The sequence below is a fragment of the Etheostoma spectabile genome, chromosome 24, assembly GCF_008692095.1.
Source record: "Etheostoma spectabile isolate EspeVRDwgs_2016 chromosome 24, UIUC_Espe_1.0, whole genome shotgun sequence".
Classification (NCBI taxonomy): Eukaryota; Metazoa; Chordata; class Actinopteri; order Perciformes; family Percidae; genus Etheostoma; species Etheostoma spectabile.
The window spans coordinates 10,829,992-10,851,960 of record NC_045756.1 but is presented as its reverse complement, the minus strand read 5'-3'; the positions used below and the strand labels follow the sequence as shown (position 1 = coordinate 10,851,960).

Sequence of the window (21,969 nt, the reverse complement as noted above, 5' to 3'; positions counted from 1 at the left end):
ATAATATACAGGTGGATATTACTATAATAGAATTTTTACAATGTCATGACTAATTATAGATATATAATTATATATATATATATATATATATATATAATTTATATGTAAGGCTATTACAGATGATCTAGTGATCAGACATGGCTTTTGTGCCAGTAATCAATTTCCACCTAATCCATTTAGATCAATATAGTGTATTTTCTTTTGGTATAACATAATCAACATAACTATAATAAACAGATTTCCTTAAGAGGAATGCGGCTATCAAACATGTAAATAGATCATTTGGGTCATAATATCATAGCAGGAGTGGCAATATTAGTAGGCTATTCTAAAACTGGAAAGTGGCAATGGTTTAACTGGGCAGAGGGCGGTGAATGTGCCTGTGTAGATCATGGATGTGTAATCAAACCACTTCTTAAACCAGTCACACAGGCAGCGAGGCTTGATGACGTCATCTGTCTAAAACGATACAAGCCTCGATACGCGCTTCACGGACAACTTCCTGGATTTCTCGACACGTGCTTCAGAGCTTCCACACAGAAAGTATCATCACCACAAAAAACATGTTGAGAAAAATTGACATTGTGATGTATATTTTATTACAAAAATAAAAACCTTAATGATGGGTAAACTGCAGTTTGTCTTACATGCCTTATTTGCACAAGCATAGATAATAAAATAATATGTATGTCTGCCCTGATGTGCTGTCACAGTACTGTAAGATGCCTCAAATGTACTTAACAGACAATATATGATTTAATGATACACTGTCTGTTAAGGTCATTTGACAGACTGTTGTGGTGTTGTGGTGGGGGTCAGTCGGCAGACTCGGGTGGTTTCACACCTCTGCTCTCCACCACCTCCAAAAGAGCCTCCTTCTCCGCATGTTCAAGTACATCAGAGATCAGATCATCAAGAGCCTCCCCTCCTCTCATGAACTCCTAAACATGAAGCAGAACACATGGGACATTGATTTTGAAAAAAAGGCTATAAAGATTCAACTATTTACATCAGTTTGGCTGGTTGAAAAATCACAAAAATTACAAATATAAACAGTGTCTTGTGATTTATGCAGAATTTAGAGACACACTGACGCCGCCTTATAATATCTTACCTTAATATCCCTAGTAACATATCCAGTCCTGTGGTCTGTGACACGATCCTGGCTAAAGTTGTATGTACGAATCCTCTCTGACTGAGAACGTGTTCCCACCTGTAGTAAGACATGGTTAAATAGGACAGAGACCTTTGAATATTACATCACTTTGGCTGGTATAGATGTGTTGTTAAATGAGAACTCTTGCAGGAGGAGTTCACTCACCTGCTGCTTTCGTGCTGTATGCCTCTGCTCAGTCTCTTTACCCATCATGCTCTGGTAGAGCCGGGCCCTCAGCACACGTAGGGCGGTGTCTCGGTTTTGCAGCTGGGAGCGAGTCTGCTGACACTCAGCTGTTATACCTGTTTGGGGGGGGGGGGGGGGATTAGATAAGCATGGAAAGTTCTGCTTCTTAGATGTCACAAAAGCAGAACTTCCTCTATTGTGGAGTAGTTCCAGAACTGGCATGTGTTACCGGTGGGAAGATGAACAATGCGCACTGCACTGTCTGTTGTGTTTACACTTTGGCCCCCAGCACCGCGAGATCTGAATGTGTCGATGCGAAGATCCTTTGGATCAATGTGGACGTCAAACTGTGAAAACAAAAAGCATAGGACAAATATAGACACATACTGTATGTTTTACCGTTTTAGTGCTAATAAACCCCAAACTGAGAAAAGCAGAGTGTAAAGTGTACCTCCACTGGCTGAGGCAGGATAATGACAGTCATGGTTCCTGTGTGGATACGCTGCATCCTGGAGGAGAGGCCCACCTCAGGGATCCGTTGCACCCGGTGTGTTCCTCCTTCATGCTTTAGATGTCTGTACACATTCTCACCAGCTAGTCTCACTGCTGCATGGTGCAGACCACCTGAGAGACAGTCGATTTATATATAGGTCTTCCCATACTTTTTCTATCAAAAAGCACAGGAGGAACTAATAACATTAAAAAGGCACCTTGACAGTAAGTATTGCAATGCTGCAACTGATATTGTCATCAGCTAAATCACGTCACGTGTATACCCCTCAGCCATGGCTGCAAAGGATAAATGATACAGTACTGTTAGACAAAAATAGGAATTACCATACTCAGCAGGTGTGAAGTTCAGAAGCTCAAAGTCCCAATTCTTGTAAGAAGCAAAGCCCTGGTACATGTCAAACATTTCTCGGGTGAACTGTTGACAGATGTCACCTGAAACCACAAGAACAGATATTAGGAAAAAGGCTGTAAAAGCTCTTTAAATAAGCCAATAGTGCAAAAAAAAAAATAATTCTTTCATACCTCCTGTTGTTCGTCCTGATACGACCTCCAGCAGAATATTACTGGAGTCAAGGGGGTCGATGGGCACAAGAGCTTTGATCAACTGGAGAGAAAGATGATACTCATTGGCGGTTCTTTAACACATTTATACACATATTTGATCAAGCCTTTGTGTTCTCACATCTTTTCTTAAGGCCAAAATCTTGCAGGACATTTGTGCTTCTTCCTCCTTTAGGAGCTGGATCATTTGGTCATCTTCATCTTTGGTAGCAGCTGAACGTGCAGTGAGGAAGAGAAAGCAAAGATCACGGCATTTGCATTGTAAGATATGTTGATGCTAGCTGCGATTTAAGAGTGACTTTCGCTAATATTATTAAAGAAAAATCTGCAAATGTACAGCTGGAAATATATGATGGATATTGTGACACAATAATAGTAAAAATAAGAACAGGAACACCAAATGTGCTCAGTAATACAGATTACAAACTTGTATTTACTTGCAAGACATTCTAATACAGTTAAAGACCTTGAATGTCTCATGTGCAACTTGGGAACAAATTTAAAGTATCTCTGTGGCACTGTTAGTGAGGTTATATTTGGTATATTACATGTATAGAACTGTATTTTCTTATGTCACTAAGAAATACAACTAGAACTGCACGCAGTTTCAACGGGGTCCAAGCCTCCCCGCGCCAGTCGTCCCCAGCGACCCGGGGAAATGTTCTATGTTGATTAGAGCGCCCCCTAAGGGCCTGTCTTTACCAAATTTGGCAGTGAGCCTCTGAGCGGTGGGCGAAACAATCATTACCGGTTTGGTTTTGATAGCATTTACTGTGGCAGAGATATTGCAATTGCAAATTCCCCATTTAAATGCATTGACTATGTCCACAAAACCAACAAACGTCGATTATAGCGCCCCCTAATGGCCCATCGTTACCAAATTATGTCTATAGCTTCCGGCCGGCACGCCAAACAATCACCCCAAGTTTGGTGTTGATACCACGTATTTTGGCCGAAATATGGCAAAGTACGTTCATGGAAAAAACACTTTTTTGTATTTGTGGCGCCCCCTAGTGGCCAATGTTCGTCAGATTTGTTACAGATCCTCAGGGGGTCATAGCAAGTAATATTGTAAAGTTTGGCTTTGATAGCATTTATTTTGGCCTGGATATGGCAAAGTACGTTAATGAAAAACAATTGTTTTTGTGTTTGTAGCGCCCCCTAGTGGCCAATGTTCGTCACATTTGTTACAGAGCCTCAGGGGGTCATAGCAAGTAATATTGTAAAGTTTGGCTTTGATAGCATTTATCTTGGCCGAGATATGGCAACGGCAATGTTTTCATAGCTAGCTACAAAACTTTGTTTGCGCGTAACACGCGCAATTTTTATCCTATAAAAAATCTTTATACAACTTTGTGTCAGGTTGGTCTGGAGATGCTATGTGCCAAGTTTCGTGCAGATCCATTGCACGGTCTCGGAGGAGTTAGAAAAAGTAGGTTTTTGATAAATCGCGATTTTTCACGCATAAAAGTCTAGGCGGAAATGGGCGTGGCCTATATCACGAGATTCAGTAGGATCCAGGGAACGCGTGGATGTAAGGTTTTTAAATTTCCGATGTACGGTTTGGGAGTTATAGGGCTAAACGTGTTTTTTCTCTGCTGTAGCGCCACCTAGTGGTAGAAGTGGATGAATTTTTTTGGCTGAGGTCTTTGCGGACTTTCGGACCAGTCCTGAAAATGGCGCCTCGCCACCATGTACGGTTTAGGCTGCAGCACCACTTTTATGCGGAGAAGAATAATGGAAAAAAAAAAACCTACCGAAAACAATAGGGTTCCACAGCCCTGCTGTGTGAACCGCGTATCGCCTTGCGATACCGCGGTGCACGCATCCTCGGGCTTGGACCCCTAATTACATGTATATTTGGACAATTGTTACTGACATAAACAAACAAAATACTCACTATGCAGATATGAAAGGACTTCCTCGAGGTCTTTTAGGGCTTCTTCAATACTCTCAAACACATTTGCCAGAGGCAGCAGCTCTGTGTGTTTCTTGCTAAGCACTTTTCTGTCTGATTCGCTGAGATATGCATGCTGTAACTTCTTGCTGAGGTCTCTGAACTCCTCCATGAGCTGCTGAAGATACCTCTGAACAGACTCATTTTTGTACAAGTCCCCCAAATCACTGTGATAGAGGCGTCTTGGTGCTACTGTACCCCAATGTTGCGCTTGTGTTCTGCTGTGTCCCGTTAGTGTCCTCCATCCTGCTCTTCTCCCTCTGCTGCTATAAACTACACGGCTACACAGAGAGCACAGTCGAGACCAGCGACTGACGAGCATTTGACTACATTTAGAGAGCAATAAGTGAAGTAAAACGATAATATAACGCCACACCTGTTGTTCAAGTGTTAACAACAACTGTCATTCTGCTACTGTAGCAAGCCGTTCAGTCACTCCTACGCTACGCAACACAGACCGGATGTAGTTTGGGAAACGAGGTTGAGGAGAAAGCGAGAACTCTGGGATTTGTAGTTTAATCGTATCGACAAACCCAATCGACCATTTAATAATTGGCTAATAAAGTACCGTTCATAGCCAACTGGTGTGAAAATGTCAAACTTTAGAGCAAGTGAAATTGGTAAGATATTAACTAACTATAGTTAGCCTTCTTATTGACAAACAATACATTTTGTTGAAGTCTGTCTAACGTTAATTAACAAGCTAGCCTCACTATATTAGCCAATTATTAGCAAGCATAATGTTAGCTCACTAAACGTTTTGAAGATTTGAACTCGCTACTAGCTAACCTTTATGTGCTAACTGTAGCCCAGTAGCTAGCTAAGCTACATGTTTAAAACGTTAACATTTTGTGACGTGTTTAGGGGTGACCAAAATGAAAAGATGGTTTCTAGCAAGACCTTAAGTTACTTTTCGGCAGCCAACCTATACTTTATAAATGTGACTGCTAGCTAACTGCATTAACAGTCAGCTGGTAAACAAAAACTTGACTACACTTTTTATTAACCTTTTTAGGAACACAGGATAAGTCTGGGTTTACATTAACCAAGGCAGTGGAGGATGTCAGCCAACACGGCCATGCCCAGACTGAGGCCCTGAAAGAGAAACAGAAGACACTCATCTCCCTGCAGGTTCACCATACACCTACTCTAACTTTCACTGTAGGATAAAGCTAACTCTAATAATTAACACAACTATTCTCTCCAACATACACTCAACCTTTATTACTTTTTAGCAACAGTAACAGCAGACGTTGTAACAGAGATAGAAGTAGTGGATACCACAGTGAAAGTGCTTCCTTAATAGATACATAATAGATAGCCATTAATAATTAACATATTAATAATAAATAATTAATACAAATATGCTGGTCTTATGTGGCCATATTTTTCAGAAATTGGTCATTAGGTGTGCAATGTAATTTGCAAGAAAAAGAGGTGAGTTTGTACTAATGCCACAGTAGTCATTAAAAAATAGGGTTTATTGCATATAATGTCCTACTTTATTTGTGGTTATTACAAATACATATAGTTCATTATTAAGGAATATGCATATATGTAATACAATCATAAGGAATAGACAAGTTGACTACTCTCTCTTAACCCTTGTGTAGTCTTCGCGTCAACCATTTTGTGACATTTTTGTCACTTTTTTATGTAGTAGGTTCTTTTTTTGATGATTTGTCCAAAGTTGTTTGATATTTCTAATGATGACATTTTCAGCTTATTTCGATGGCCCATTTTATGTGATTAAAAAACTGAAAATGGGTCAAATTTGATCCGAGGACAACATGCGGGTTAAAAAGCTGGGAGAGGGTCATCTATCTGCCTATTTCAAAGGTCTCACAAGGGGAGTAAACACTGATTTGAACATTTTGTCTTGTCTCCTTTTTCCAGGCCACTCTTTCTGAGGTTGAGAAGATAGGTGTGATGGCAGAACAGGAGCTGAGATCTAAAGTGAGGAACCTCTTAATGCTTGAGGGTGAGATGGAGCACCTGCAGCGGCAGACAAGAGTCTTGCATGATCGCTGTGCATCCATCCGCAAAGAAAATACAGAACTCCAGATTGGTATAAGCGAGGAGGAGGAGAACGCTCGCATGGCACTGGCAGGGTTCAACACTTACCGAAACAAGATGGAGGTTCACAGAGCAGCTCTTTTGCATGCAGCGAGCCAGACGGAGGCCCATAAAGAGCTGGAGGAGAAAAGAGCACTTGTCAGGATGCTGACACAGAAGAAAGAGGAGCTGAAGGTAGATTTGGAGGATCCAAATGGAAACGCCGTGCAAATGGCAAAGGTGGAGAAAATGAACTGGATGATTCTAAATTATATTGACATTTTTAATTGTTACATATCATTTTAATTGTTAATCCGCCTTAATTGTTCTTTTCCGCAGAGTGAGATCAATGTTCTGAAGGGGGAGATCTCTTTGATGAGTAAAACTATAGCTAAAACGAGAGAAAAAGTGCAAAAAGAGTTTGAGACTCATACCCAGATAAAGAAAGACATAGAGGTAAGGCAAAGAGAAACGGAGAATTTATAGTCTATAACTAACAATTATTTTCACCATCTATGAATGTACAGATTTTTGATGTACAAAGATACCAAGACTTATGACCAAGTTCATAGTTTTATCCCAAATGATCTCATCAAACTGAATTGTTATTGTGCGTTTCCTTCAGATCCAGAACAAACGCTATGAAGCCATAGTGAAGCGCCTCCGCTGCCAACTGAGCAGGGCCCAGGCTACCCACAGGTAAAAATAAATTCATATGCAAAGCCATCTTATCTATAAATTTCTTTAAGTGTTTTGGACAGATAATAATTTTAAATGTATGTACAACAAACCAAAAGTAAAGTAAAGATCGCTAAATGGCGCGCTACTGCTTTAAAAGCCATCAGACATTTTTTACATTTAGAATGGGAATTTTCAAAACATCATATTACTGAGTCAAGAAAATAATTCACTGTACCACCTAGAAGTGTATTGTTAATGATATGCGTCTCATTTCATTGTGCCTTTTCATTTCTTGTTATTTGGGAGGCTATTTGGAGGCAAATTGCTCCAAATGCAAAACGTTCCACCTTGTAAACGCTGCCAAACTGTGCCTGCTTTACTTAGGCAAATGTCTGAAGATGTCTACCACATGGAGAGAGAGCTCGCCCAGCTCAAAGGGCAGCCGGTGTCGTCTCAGGACTCAGTGGCCAGTGGTCATTAAACTGCACTGTCAGGCTTGTCTAAATTGGATGAACATGGTTTATGTTAACATCTCATTTTAATTGTTTTGTTATCAGATTGAATGTTAGCCTGTGGTTATTATAGGGTTGTGTGTTTCAGGTAGTAACAGGTTGCTGTTACTACAAATGACCAGCTGGGGGCAGCAGTGTCAACTAGAAGTCTAGCCGTCTGTTTTAGTTCATCACAAAACCCTCACCTTGACTGTTCTACAGTAGTTTGATAATGACATTTATTTCTGAATGTGTTTCTTTAAAATGCACAACGTTTTGTCAGAGAGATAACAGTAGAAGTATTAAAATATTTGTCTGTTTTCCCATTTTTTTTATTTACTTTGATAACAGAGCAGCATGCACTTTCCTGTGGCTGTTCTGAGACTAAATTGCAGGCAACACCAACCTGGCGTGGCATGGGATTTTAGGTCTGGTTGGGACGTTGGTTTGTCCAGTCAGTGTCCACAACAATGACCCATGCAGAACAGAAGCCAAGTGTCTACTCTAACTGTCAATGTGATGGTGTTGTTTGGTACACGCTGTTCCAGCTTCTGCTTCACTGGGTCGCTTGATGGTCTGCGAGGTGACAGTCCCACTGCCGGCTAACAAGGGCGTGACTGTGCCACTTCAGCCATAACTCGAAACTAATAAAACAATGAAACTGCCTTTTCAGAAAATTGCTATCATTCCCTTGTAGGATTGAGAATGAGATAACATTGTGCTTTTTTTTTTTTTAACTTTTCTGTTACCTATCATCTGCAGAGATGATGTGTGTGCCAGCTTTCCAGATCTTACCTGGCATAATTAGTCAACCATTAAATAGCAAAATGACCAATTTCAAGACAAATGCATGCAACTATTTAAAATCTAAAAACAATTCATCTATAAAATATGTCCGGTTGGTATTGAGCACCAAACTGTGTGTGTTCTAACCCATAGTACCTAGGGCTTTAATTTACTATTAGGGAGTCTGGTTGAATGTGTGGGAGGTGAAGGGCAACGTGTGATGATTTACCCAATAGTTAGGAGTGTTTTCATTACCCACTCAACCACAAATTGTAGTTTAGTGGGCTATTTCCTTAAAGATGGCCTTGGGGAATCTATCCAGCCAGTCTGGCTGCCTGCTTTACCGCAGTATTGCTCTGTCTGGCTGACCTTATTAGCATGTTTTCAGCGTGACAGCCCTCTCCTCTGTCTGCTGCGCTGCTTATTCCCCGGGCCCCTCCACTCAAGTTGTCGAAACATGCAATCATAATTTTACGCACATAAAGTCAAATGTGCATCAAACTGCCCAAAACATCCTTTTAGAAAGTTGATGGACAGTAAAAATAGAAACATACACTGCAATGTTACTGAGCATTTACATTGTACAGTACAAGCACGTGTACACTCCTTAACAGGTTGATCTTTTAAAATTTACTACACATGGCTATTTTCTTTTTTTTACCTTGACTCCCTTTTGTCAATTTATTTCTGTCACATGCAACCTTTATTCTCATAAAGGACTCAGTAATAACGTTCCAGTATGCCTTAGTGGGGTAGCCTAGAAATCTTGACCCACGCTAGCGGCAGCAGATGTAATTTGCAGCCAGGGTCAGTCTAGCAACTTGCGAGCTGGAAAAACCTAATTGTGGTCAGGCCAATCACATTGTGTAAAGAGTCGGTGGGTGCGCTTAACATAAGGCCGTGAATTCCCTTCTACTTGGAAACAAAGAAGAGGACTGCTGCTGCTGGCGAACAGCGGTCTTTCCAACCGGCTTTGGAAGACTAGGAGTTAAGCTTTTCTTTGAGAAAAGAACAAAGAACGGCACTGTAGTCAATAGTTCAATGTATCAACCGGCGTTGCTCTGGTTGGTTGTAGCGCTATCCTATTGCATGCAGAGGGAATTTGATATACAATCGTTTACCCCGCCCCTCGGATTGAGCCCTGCTAATGGTGAGTTCCCAGACCCAACATCTTGATGTGGGTCTGGCCTGGCAGGCTTTTAGTGGGGAGCTGATAAATTAAAATTCAGTGTGCATTAATTGTTTCAACATATGTACACATATCAAGAGTTTCTCACTGTGAGGAGCAGTTCCTGCAGCAAGATACTTTGTAAGAAACTTTCAGTCACATCCTCCCAGTCCAAGGCCGACATTAGGCCTTGCTAATTGTGGAATGAATTTACCACCAGCCCTCAATCCCATGCTGGTTTTATTTATTTGGCTGTGACACATTTGTCTACTCCACTCTGGCATCAACCATCACTTCAACATACACTCACACATCATGTATATTATCATGTTTCCTTCACTAAAAGAGTATTATTTACCACTCCCCTAAAAGACAAGTTATTATTCAAAATTTTAGTTTTTCTCTTTTTAATCTGGCCTGTCTCCCTACCAGAAACATCTCTTTTACTTTGTGTTTCAACCTTTGATGAATGAGTATGCCAATAAAACATGCTTGGCAAGCGTTCACGTCGACTGAGAAGCTCTCTGCAGGATGGCTGCTCTTTTATTTATTTATTTCTCTGTGCAACTGTGTCATCTTGAGTTGATGCAGTGCTCCATTTATGCATTTTGCCTCTTCAACAATATTGGGTCAATAGTGAAAGTAGTGGAAGGTGAGGAAATAATATCTATAAATTGCAATAACTCAGTACAGATAAAGTCACTTTTTAATTAGTTGTCATATGTACTCTATGTTCTATAATGTATTTCAGTGAGTTAACATGACAACCAGATATGTGGGACGTTAAATAAAACATTTTATTAAAAGCAATGTTTAGAATGACTAGATGTAAAAAGGTACAAGTACCAGACTTCTACACTATATTCTTCAAGTAAAAGTGTTTTTGTAAATATTCTTTTGATAAATTCTGATTTTTATTACAGAAATTTAACCGGAATTTTGCATTTTCTCACTGAGAACACCATCAATAGATTCCCTTTAATTGGCATCCACAAGATAATTGAGTTAGTAATGTTGTTAAGTTATTGTGTCAAGCCCGCATGAGCTTATAAGATACCACAAATACGTTAGTAGGTATAAGGAGGTAAAAACCTGGATGGAGTTAAACTTCCTCACTTATTAAAAATCTTGGTGTTATTTTTGACACCTCCATTTACTTTTAGTAAACAAATCAGTGCAGTTGTCAAGACCAGTTTCTTCCAGTTAAGACTTCTAGCTAAAATAAAGGCCTTCTTCCATCTTCCATCCAAAGACCTTGAAAAAGTCGTCCATGCTTTTATCACTGCTCGGCTGGATTATTGTAATTCTTCATATATGGGTCTACATCAGAAATCTTTAAATCCAGTTAGTCCAAAACGCAGCTACTCGCCTTTTAACTAAAACAAAAAAAACGTGAACACATAACGCCGGTCCTGGCCTCCCTCCACTGGCTACCTGTCCGTTATAGCAGTGATTCCCAAAGTGGGGGTCGGGACCCACAGGGGGGTCGCGAGCCAGAGAGGGGGGGTCGCAAGTTGATTTCCAGAAACAAAACAAAAATTTAAATATATAGCATGTTTTAGCCATGATTTTAACACAAGATAAAATTGTTGTGTTATTTTGTGTTGTCAATATGCTCGTGTTTGGATACGCCTATAGTGCGTGCGCGGTTGCGCGCAATGTTTATGTACGTTTATAGTGGGGGGGTCGCAAGTCACTTGCACCTTTACTTTGGGGGTCGTGGGCTGAAAGTTTTGGGAACCCCTGCGTTATAGGATAGATTTTAAGATTTTCTTGCTTGTTTTTAAGACCTTAAATGGTTTGCCGCCATCTTATCTGGCTGATCTCTTATGCCATCATTCTCCAGTCAGAACGCTGAGGTCAACAAATCAGCTGCTCTTGGATGTCCCTAGATCAAAGCTAAAAAATAAGGGCGATAGAGCCTTTGCAGTGGGTGCCCCCACCCATGGAACAACCTCCCCATGCATATTAAAGCTGCACAGACCTTACAAACGTTTGAATCGCGGCTGAAGACGCACCTATTTAGTGTAGCTTTTAACCCTCGTTAACCTGGATTCTGATGTTTTAAAGTGTTGTTGTTTGTCTCCCTGTGATGTACTTTGGTTGTAGTAACTTTTACACTTGTTATTTATGTATTTGACATCGACCCTGTTCAGCACTTTGGTCAACTGTTGTTGTTTTTTTAAATGTACTATAGAAATAAAATTGACAGTGACATTGACGTTCAGACAAGAACATATCTTGTTACATGTAACATTACATGACAGATCATAATTATAAACATACAATCGCAGAAAGCATGCTTTCTCCATCCTTGAACGAAGACAGTTGTGTTTGTAGATGCCAGGCTTTAAATCTTTACCCTTGTCATATAAGCAGAATGACAGCCTGTTATTTCTCTGCTGCATTTTGTTTCACACAGTTGCACCTCTGCATACCTCCCATTAAAGTTGTACTCCATCTCGTGCATGATTAAGTGTGTCTGACAGGCTAATTTATGGTTGCTTGCACCTTCTTTGGCTCGCTGCCCATGTATGTTGTGTGGAGGCAAACACAGCTGACTTGGATTGTATGAGAAATCGTTATGTACATACCTCCAGTGTTGTATTTTGTGTAATAAATTCCTGAACTCCTAACTACCGTAGGCTGAGGTGTAGTTACTGCCGAGTTTGGCTTAGGTGTAAAACAATTATTATCCAAACTGCAGGAAAATCTCATTTCGTCTTCAAAATGTATGTATGTTTTCATGTGCAACTTTTATCTGTTAGCACGTTACTGATTTTATCTCACGTGCACAATCGGTCTGTACGTGTTTGTGTGTGTGCAGGTCAATAGTGGAACATTTTTTCTGACTCCTGTGACAGCCATTTAACTTTTGCTTTGGGCGTCTGCCCTCTCACAGAAAGGTACATCTGGGGAATGTTCCAAGAAGCAGGCTAACTGGAATCCTTTCTGAGAAAAACACCTTTTTTATGAGCCCCAGGTTCCAGAATTGAGATGCTTTCAGGTTTTATCTGCAAAGTTTATGGACTAATAATTGTAGCTCTGCTTCCAAAACAGACACCTTGCTGATATCTTAAAGTCATCAAGAACTGACTCCCAACCAGCAGCTGGTGAGTGGTGGGTGCCACAACTGACTCAAGTGTGTACACAATCAGATGAGCGGTTCATTGTGTTCATTACCACACTGAGTAAAGATTTCCTCCGTGACTGTAGCAGTTCAGTCACACCCGATACGAGGAGATGCGCCCCAAATTACCATCCTTCGTATTTTCCATGTCGTAGCAGTCAGCCGAGAATACAAGATTTGTTTTCTCTTGATCTCAGACTGATTAACTTAGTTTCAGGGGCTGATCTAGTCCCAGAGAAACCTATATTCCAATGCTACCGGTAATTGTTTGCTGTGGCTTTAAGAAGGTTAGTGCCCCTCGGGCAACAGCTCAGTACGGCTTTACCACCAGAGACCTGAGAGAGTTTATTTACCTTCCTTTTGTTTGTACAAGTAATTGCTGTCTGTAAAGTTATCCTGACAACTCAGAGAAGATACAATCTCACAAAGCTGACTAATCCTGATTTATGAAATAGTTCCCTAGTATGTGTTTGTGCAGTTTGTGTGTGGAAAGCCAAATGAAAAAGAAGAGAGGAGAGAATATCCCTCAGCTGTCAGCGCTGAACACACAGGTGAAACCACTGGGATTGCACTGGCCTCTAATTGCTCCCATCGGTTCTTGTTAGGCTAAACAACACCAGCTTGCTGCAAACAAAAAACTTGCTGATTTCTAAACCAGCTGCCTTATTTTCACGTCGCTTTAATCTGCTCAGTTATGTAGTAATAACTGTCAGTATGTGACCAAAAGCTTCTCCTTAATTCTTTCAACTTAAGCCCACTGGGTGGGTCACAAAGGTGTTCCTTTTCCAGAGGCTGAGACCTGTGCCCTTTTATCTGCACACAGAAACCAGATAAAGGTGTTCAGAGCTATTACAGGGTGTGGCTGAGCATGAGTCTGAGGAATGTATTGATTTGCACAGGCACAAAATGGTCCACAGTGTTAGTGTGACTTTGAATCGGTAACGTGGGATGAGGGAACTTGAGAGCCTGACGTGTCTAAAAGGTTTCGCTTATCTCCAGGAAATAACCCAGGACAAAAATAGATGGAATAAATAAAACCTTTAACCCCCACACACACACACACACACATACACACTCCTGTAACAGAGCCCCACCCTGCTATGACCTGAGCAAACACTCATGGTATCCATGGCCTTTTTTTTTTTTTATTAAATGCACGTTAGGACATATTCAGCAAGTCTTTGTCTTAACATCAGCTTACATCATGTAATACATATGGGCGGCATGCAGCTGTTGTTTGCTTATAGACGCATGACCACTTGCCTCTATACAGTGAAAAGAATTAAGTGATTTATTTAGACTCAAATTAATCATTAATTCACTTGAATAGAAAACAGTGTACGTAAAAAATATGATGTGTGAATGTGCCATATCTGGTCCTGCTGCCAAATGTACATCTGGAGGTATGTCACATCAGTCACACACTCAGCAGTGAGTGATTTTTTAAAATGCTGCTCAGCATTTTGCCAGTTTTAATCCTCCAGCTGGTGATGGAGAATATATTCACAAATTTTTACTTAAGTAGAAGTAGCAAAACCATAAATTAGAAATACTCTGTTACAAGTAAGTAATTTTATTTAAGTACATGTAAGTATTATTTTCAAACTGTTCTGCAGTATAAAAGTACTCACTATGAAAGCAAATGGGGTCTTGTTAGTGTTACATTATTAATAATTATGCTATAATATTATGATTACTGATGCATTAATATGTAAGAAGCCTTTTAATGATGTAACTGGCAGCAGTGTAGCTGATTTTATCCATTGTTTGAAGTAGAGCTAAAATGATTAATCTGCAACTTTTTGATAATTTGATGAATTATTTAAGTAATTTCTTAAGGAAAGTTCTCTGTTTTTACTCGTCTAAATAAAATAAATATCTTAGTTTTTGACGGTTGGTCGGACAAAACAAGAAAAAACATTTAAAGGTGTCATCTTGAATTTTGCAAAGTTGTGATGGGATTCCTTTGCTATTTTTGGACTTTTAATAGACCAAACAATAAATCCATTAATGGAGGAAATAACGGGTAGTCTATATAGGTTTTTAAAGGTGAAATATGTAATATATTTACTGTAATAAATCCAAACATGATCACAATATGTCATCAGATATTAAGGAAACATGCTAAGTTGAAATACTAACTTTTCTGACTATAATGCCAGTACTGTCTCCTTTGAAATTTAGGCTCTGTGACGGAATGTCGGCTAACAGTTGCGTGACCAGAGATGCAATGAAACCCGGGTAAATATTGGAGATGTCTTAAGATGGAGACAGCTTAAAGATCAAAGGACACCACATTTTCTCCTGAACAGGTTAGCGTTAAGCTCCAGGCTAAGTTATTACACACAGTTACACATTATACCTGGAATGTGCCCAGTACAACCACAGTCTTATCTGCTGGCCACTAAACAGCTCCACTGGAGCAGTTTTTTCGGGGGGGTTAAGGGCCTCGCTCAAGGGCACCCCAGTGGTGGTAATGAGGGAGGGAAAATCTGCTTTTCACTTCCCCACCCAGATTTATCAAGTCCGTAACCTTTAGGCCACCGCTGCCCACTGCTCACATTGATTCATAAAGAGCACTCGATTTTGTTCCTTGCAAAAAAAAAAATGGATTGAAGTGATCCCGACTGGTCCTGGCTGGCGCCGCCATGCTAACACACGCTAGCTGCTAACTTTACTGTCAGGAAGACCAGGCAAGCGGGCCACGGCTATTTAACGTTACAACCACCATGACGGACCTGTAAATGAAACCGCAAGTTTTGACTTCCTCATAATGGAAACGTGCAATTTGGCAAAACAACTGTGTAGCCGACAAACGGTGAGTAAGTCTGTAAGTCGGGTAGAGAGGACCGTGAGTTTTTAGCAGTTATTGCCTTAATTTTAAGCAGAGAAAGAGTGTCTGTCAGTCGGGTAGAGAGGTCTGCGAGGTCATGTTTTAGCAGTTGTTGCAGTAATTTTAAAGGGGAACCATGAAGGATTTTTTAGCTTAATTTACCTTACCTGAACAGCGTTGGAGTCATTGGAATTGTTGTATGACTTTTTTTTAGTTAAATGGGGGTTGTATTGCTTCCCCCTAGCGCCTGTGAGCGGAACCCCCCCCCCTTGCAACTTTCAGCCGATTGATATAAGGTCTCGCAATGTCACTTATTACTGCACGCATACGCCCATTCAAGAACCGGCTAACAAGCTAGTGATGGATTTTTTCACAATATTGTCATGGTTGAGCCAGTAAAAAAGAAGTAGAAAGCTCATTGACAAATCATTGTCTTTTATGACTGTCAACATAGCCAGCATCTAACTTTAGTTACTCCGCTGTGCGGAGTAATGTCTGGCTATGTGAGACTAGCGTCTAGCAACATTGTTGGATGATGCGTTCTCAACCTGCCAACCCTCTGAACTTTGAGTCTGGGAAGGAGTATTTTAATTTGGACTGCAGTAAGTATTTTAAACTGTCAGTATTACATGTTGCACCTTTAATATCTTTATTATATTTATTTTATTTTATTTTACTATCGGGATCCCTGGCAGGGGTCTGCAAAAGCTCCAGCATATTCAAAAGTGCGCTGCCCGGGTCCTGACGAGGAGGCGCAAATATGATCACATCACCCCGGTCCTGAAATCCCTCCACTGGCTGCTCATTAAACACAGAATTCAATACAAAATCTGTCTACTTACCCATCAGTGCATTCATGGAACTGCCCCTACCTACCTCAGTGAACTCCTCACCCCACACACCACCTCACGAAACCTCCGCTCCTCCATCTCCACCTACCGCCTGCTCCAACCAAGGACTAGACTGTCTACAAAGGGAGACAGGGCCTTCCAGGCAGTCGCCCCACGGCTCTGGAATGCCCTCCCAGAGACCCTAAGGGCCCCACAAACTGTGGAGATTTTTAAGAAGAGCCTAAAGACACTCCTATTTCAAAAGGCCTTTTAAACAGTCATTGTTTTAATTTTAGTTTTATGGTGTTTTATTATTGCTTGTTGATTTTATTATATTCTGGAAAATGTTTTTAACTCCCTACAAATGTAGCACTTTGAGATTTCTTTTTTAAATGTAAAGGGCATTATAAATAAAATGTATTAGTATTATTATATAGCTACCAAATATACGTAGTTCAGTGACAAGTATGATATGTCTCTTAGACGTAGTGAAGACCATAAGTAAAATACATTTTAAATGCTCAAGGGCAGTACCCACTTTACAGAAACACTTTGGGATTCAGCATACAGTATGTATGTATTTCTTCTGATAAAGCTGTTCATTTGCATGTGCATGTTCGGTAGACTGCAGCAGGAGTATTGGACAACCAGCTGTTTGCATTACGGTACTGACTGTGCATTGGATATTTTTACACCTGTCCTCCATACAGTGAAGTAAATATGTTGATTATTGTGTAAAATATAAAGGAAATCCTATGACGTTCGTATAACAACATACTCCACAACACTGATTATTATGCAGCTAATCTTCAGGCTGATCCAACATGCCTTTTCGAAAATGTCCCAACTTTAATGACGTGAATTGACGTTAGCCTGGCAGCTGTACGTAGATTCAAGGTTGTAAATGCAAAGTTAGATAGCTTTTATCAGTGTGCCAGCACATCTTTGGCACACTACTTATAAATAGCGTTGTAAGTAAACAATCTAGGACACAATATGCTTAACATGCCAGATGTGTGCTGGACAGTAAAAAAGCTCTGGCCTCCTTTGAATGTGCAGCACAAGAGATGAAGAGGCTGATTTAGTTCCTCTGCAGCTAGAAAGTAGGGCAGTTACGGCAGCAGCAGGGAGTCGCGGGTCGCGCATTACGTCATAAGTGTGCGTGCAAGCAGGAGGAAGGGGCTAGCGTCAGCTTGTTTCCTCTCTGCGTCCTAATTGCAGATAGAACAGTGGGACAGTAAATTATGAATGAAACTGAGAAGGAAGAAATGGTGGGGAGAAAGAAAAACTCAAGTATCTCTTCCCCACGCCCCCGGTGACAGAGATGGAAAAGCTGTGCGCTGTCCCGTACACACGATTCCTCATTTATTCCCTCTCACACAGGCACACAGAAACCACAGCTGCAGTTTCATCACTCTGCAGTAAGGTTGTTGTTTTTTTGGCAAAGAAAAACATGAACATCCTCCTCCTCTTCACCCGCCCTGTTCAGTTCCTTAAATGTTCCTATATGACTGAGCACAAAAAGAAGCGGAGGACGTATTTTTTCTATAAGATAGAAGTTCCAACAGATTGAAGCTCGTTATTCTTCAGCATTTAAATGTAACATTCCCATCAGCCTCGACTTTGGTTTGTGTTTAGAGCTAGTTAGAAAATTCTTATTGTAGTTATTCTATTCTATACTATTCTATTCCATGTTGGCATTTAGCTCAAAGCACTGCATCACAGAGCTGCTAGCATTGTAGTCCTCCTAATGTATATGGCAGTGGTCCAGGCTTAAACACTTCTTGTCATATTGCTATTATCCTCCATGGATATTAGTATATTAACTATTAATATATTTGTGTTGTTCTTTATCCAAACTTATTCAAGCTTCTCAGCTAAATGAGGCAAAAAGAAGTTCCTACAAAGTGATGTTTTCTCCTTCCGTATTTCAATAAAAGACTCAACTGTATCTCCCACAAACACTAGAAATGGAGGTTAAATGTTGGACTTTTACAACATCCCTCTCGCTTCCAGACCGACATAAACACATCATGCAAACAAACCCACCAACCTCGTTCAACTCGTGCTTGTGAAGAGGCTGCTTGTTTACCACTCGCTACTGTACACCAGGTGTGCGTGGGTGTTTAGACGCCAGCCTTTTGCCTTTTTACTGTTTTTTTGTGTGTTTTTTTAAAAGATCATCAGAGGTGTGAATCATTTTGTTTACTTGTAGAGCCCAAACTATGGCAGAAAATCCATTCCAGTAAACATAGAAGCTTTGTCATTATTTCACAATGCAGCGGCATGTCAGTCACTTGGCACCAACAGAGAGTCCTCAGGAAATAATCCTTCAAAACATGTCGCATTACAAGCTCTATCGTCACATCTTTCTCTTCTTATTCAGAGCGTCTTGGTCACGTTAGCTTTGACACATTACATACAGCTACAAACTATTATACTATAAATACTGAGCAGGTCCTCAACTCACAAGGGACAAACCTGAAAAGGAAGTGTTTTTTTCTTTAGGCTCTACAGTATTTTACACATTGTGCCCACGCTATATGTCCTGACTGCAGCCGAAAAACCTCTCCTCTCAAAGCCTGGACCATTGCTGGTGTGCATGCGTGTTTCTTTGTGTACATTTATCAGTCTGAGTTGGTGTCAGTTGTACTAAGCTTCAATTCCACCAATTATTTACAAGTTACAAATACAGCATTTGTGTCAGTGTTGGTTGGATGAAGGAGAGAAATGAGATCTTGTGTAACTAACTTGAGTAACGTTACTCTAATGCGAGCACATGAATGTTGAAATGAATGAAAATTACTATCCCTACATTAGCCGTGATATAAATGAATGAAACTCAAAGCTAACCTGTTTAGGAGGTAATTACGAGGTAATAACTCGGTGTCCTTTTAGGCTCTAAGCTGTCGCCATCTTTTAAATACATCTCCAATATTTACTTGTGTTTTCGCCTCGTCTCTGGTAATGCAACCTTAGAAAGTTTTTTACTAGGGTGAGTGGAATGAATCTATCTCCATTGATCTCGTTGATTTGTCTGCTGCTTCCATGGCTGTACTAATGTTACAGCTGTAGCGTTCTGGGTTTGCGTTTCAGGTACAGGCACCTGGTATATCTGGCATCACTACCCTGGAAATCCAGAGTTCTCGCGAGAGCACAACTTGACTTTGCTCAGCAGGTTACTCTGGCATCGAGTAATGCTGCTCATTAACTATGGACATGTATCTGGGTTGCACCAATCACATTGGTGTATCTGATAACTGCAACGTCATTACTGTCATTACTAGACATTGCAAGATGGCTATTGATAACCACCAGTTGTTTGAAACGGCTTTGGCCACTTCAATGAACGAGTTAAACTTGGCTTTTTACCTAAAAGAGGAACAGAGGACGGCGCTCAAATCGTTCCTTTGCAAGAAGGACGTATGTGCTGGTTTGTCGGCAAGAGTTTAATCTACCAGTTAGCTCCGCTGGTAGCTAATCGTTTGGGGCTCTGGATACGTCACCCCGTGTGTTGTTGTGATTGGTCTTAGTGTTATCCTATTGCGTGCAGGTGAGATTTTCAAATACACGCTTGGTGCGGCCCCTCGAGATGGGCGACTCTCATTACTCGATGCCGGACCCTTAATCTTTCGGATTTGGGTCTGGATTTCCAGGCTATGGCAACCCGGCCTGACTGTCAAACGGGCCAGTTGGTAACAACACACAGGCCAAAACACTGACACGCATCCCGTCACGCCCCAATGGAAATTTCAAAAGGAGTAAATACTGTTTTTAGCATTGTTGTTAGAAAAATAGTATTTCAACTTACCATGTCTCCTTAATACCAGATGCTGCATTGAAGTCATTGTTCTATTAAATACAGTAAATATATTACATAATGCAACTTTAAAATCAAAGTGATTCTGATTTAAGATTAAAGTGCATGTATGAAAGGTGAACATTTTGATATCCATGTTCTCATCATTTATAGGGCCATGACAGTTGGTGCCTTTGTGTTTACTGTGTGCAGTTTAAACGTCTGACTGATTATCCCTTTTACAAATGGTAGTGGAAACGAGACTGAGGTGAAAAGTGAAGGATGGCGTGAGGAAGAAGGAGAAGGCGACTGATTTCTCTTCCTGTCTCAAAAGTAGGAAGCAAACAGGAAACACTGCAGAGATAGGAGCTGACCTCAGACTGTGCTTGTTCATATTTGTGTGTGCGGTTGAACGCGATGTACCCAAATGTTGGCTGAATGAGGAGTATGAGAGGATTCACAGAAATAGAGTTTCAGAAGCACTGAAATGAAGACATTTTAGAGAGTGAGTCTTTGTGCCTGACTGACCCAGATCTGCTCCATCTATCTCAGGAAAATGGCTGTGAGCTGCAGAAGAGCTAAATACAAAATTGCTCCCCCAAGTAATTCTGCTACAAGAAAAGGAAGCTTTGGAAACAACCGAGTGACTAGCTAAGATGATCGCAGGACAACTATGCTTTAGGGCGAGTAAGGGTTCGGTTTACTTTGCCGTGTCAAATTATCTGCACACTGAGCACTCCCACTGTCCCTCCCTGCAAACTAAAATGTAGGATTTGTGAGCTTCTCTTGCAGTTGTGTCAGTACAAACAGGCAGATGTCAGCCAGATGATTCCTTCAACTGCTTACTTACACAAAGCTTCCCATATCTGGGCTGATCTAGGGTCAGGTCTGCATGGCGTTTACCAGATCTGTGCTGCTGCTTTGTTAAGAAGCCTCAGACTTTGCATAAAAAGGAAAATAAATGATGTCTAGCACACACAGCTTTAATGATATAAACACAAAACACTGGATTGGTTTGACCTAAAAAATTGTCAACGCAAGTTTTTCTCAAATCAGGTCATGTTCAAGCTATTTTTGACATCGCTGTGGTTTTGGGTCACATTACTGAGTACAACAAGGTCGACACTTCTCTTTCCTCCTGTCTGAAATGTCAGTGCTGAGTGTGTCCGTGTGGAGGCAAAGGAAGGACATGTTTAATGCTCACGTTGGCATTGACAGCAGCTCGTACCCTCTAATTGTTGCTGATCAGCACATTGTCTGCATAGAACAGGCTGTCTCCACTTTAGTTCATAAAACAGTTGATGTCATTCTGTGTGAGGACGGAAATCAATTACGTTTGAAACACTTATGTTTGCTAAGCCCCGTCCACCTATGTTAAGCTTTCCGCACATATGCAGTTCACAAAGACAACGGAGGAAGGTTTGCTCAAAATTCAATGTCATTTTAGAAACAATGGGTCCTTGATTTTAGAGTTGTAGACAAACAGACACTCATTTCTAGCTGGCAACTGTAGATTTTGACAGTTGAAATGTAGCTTTTCAGCTTAAGCTGTTTAACTCGATGAGTGAGTTGGTCAAAAACTTTACCCAGGTGACCTTTTCTCCAGCTGTTGGCTGGGAACGCTGAAGTTTCAACTTTCCTAAACCCAATAAAGAGCTGCCAACGTTAGCCTAAACTCTGATAGCATCCAGGACCTGCTCCAACACACTGCTCGCCGTTACCTTTTTCAATATAACCTCTAATTAATTTATACAGTACAATATATGTATTTTTGTAAGGGTGACATTGTTTTTATTATGTGCTAACAGAACATTTCAGTGGCT

The 21,969-nt window shown here is 40.7% G+C and overlaps 2 protein-coding genes across 4 annotated transcripts; one reads left to right on the top strand and one right to left on the bottom strand.

The window, feature by feature from the left end:
- Window positions 1-570: 570 nt before the first annotated feature.
- On the bottom strand, window positions 571-4,832 carry mtrf1 (mitochondrial translational release factor 1). Of its 2 annotated transcripts, none has more exons than XM_032506607.1 (9): window positions 4,317-4,832; window positions 2,538-2,629; window positions 2,378-2,459; window positions 2,180-2,287; window positions 1,794-1,966; window positions 1,572-1,689; window positions 1,322-1,458; window positions 1,115-1,213; window positions 571-941 (listed from the first exon to the last, which is right to left on the bottom strand). In XM_032506607.1, exons 1-9 carry the CDS (start codon window positions 4,693-4,695, stop codon window positions 816-818), a joined length of 1,314 nt encoding a protein of 437 aa, XP_032362498.1. In that variant the 5' UTR covers window positions 4,696-4,832; the 3' UTR covers window positions 571-815. The 2 variants fall into 2 exon arrangements, with proteins under 2 accessions (XP_032362498.1, XP_032362497.1); XM_032506606.1 differs by having other exon boundaries at window positions 2,538-2,635; window positions 4,317-4,831.
- ccdc122 (coiled-coil domain containing 122) lies at window positions 4,819-8,958 on the top strand. 2 transcript variants are annotated; one of them, XM_032506610.1, is made up of 6 exons: window positions 4,819-4,993; window positions 5,389-5,504; window positions 6,270-6,623; window positions 6,768-6,884; window positions 7,054-7,127; window positions 7,494-8,958. In XM_032506610.1, exons 1-6 carry the CDS (start codon window positions 4,966-4,968, stop codon window positions 7,588-7,590), a joined length of 786 nt encoding a protein of 261 aa, XP_032362501.1. In that variant the 5' UTR covers window positions 4,819-4,965; the 3' UTR covers window positions 7,591-8,958. The 2 variants fall into 2 exon arrangements, with proteins under 2 accessions (XP_032362501.1, XP_032362500.1); XM_032506609.1 differs by having other exon boundaries at window positions 6,270-6,668; window positions 7,494-8,955.
- Window positions 8,959-21,969: the final 13,011 nt, after the last annotated feature.

Excerpts from the sequence above, each read along its gene's own strand:
- ccdc122 (XM_032506609.1), top strand. The coding sequence starts at position 4,966 with ATGTCAAACTTTAGAGCAAGTGAAATTG. Across the intron at positions 5,505-6,269 it reads AGACACTCATCTCCCTGCAG|GCCACTCTTTCTGAGGTTGA; the intron begins GTTCACCATACA and ends TCCTTTTTCCAG. Across the intron at positions 6,669-6,767 it reads ACGCCGTGCAAATGGCAAAG|AGTGAGATCAATGTTCTGAA; the intron begins GTGGAGAAAATG and ends TCTTTTCCGCAG.
- mtrf1 (XM_032506606.1), bottom strand. The coding sequence starts at position 4,695 with ATGCTCGTCAGTCGCTGGTCTCGACTGTGCTCTCTGTGTAGCCGTGTA. Across the intron at positions 2,460-2,537 it reads TTTTGGCCTTAAGAAAAGAT|TTGATCAAAGCTCTTGTGCC; the intron begins GTGAGAACACAA and ends CTTTCTCTCCAG. Across the intron at positions 1,459-1,571 it reads CATTGTTCATCTTCCCACCG|GTATAACAGCTGAGTGTCAG; the intron begins GTAACACATGCC and ends CCCCCCAAACAG.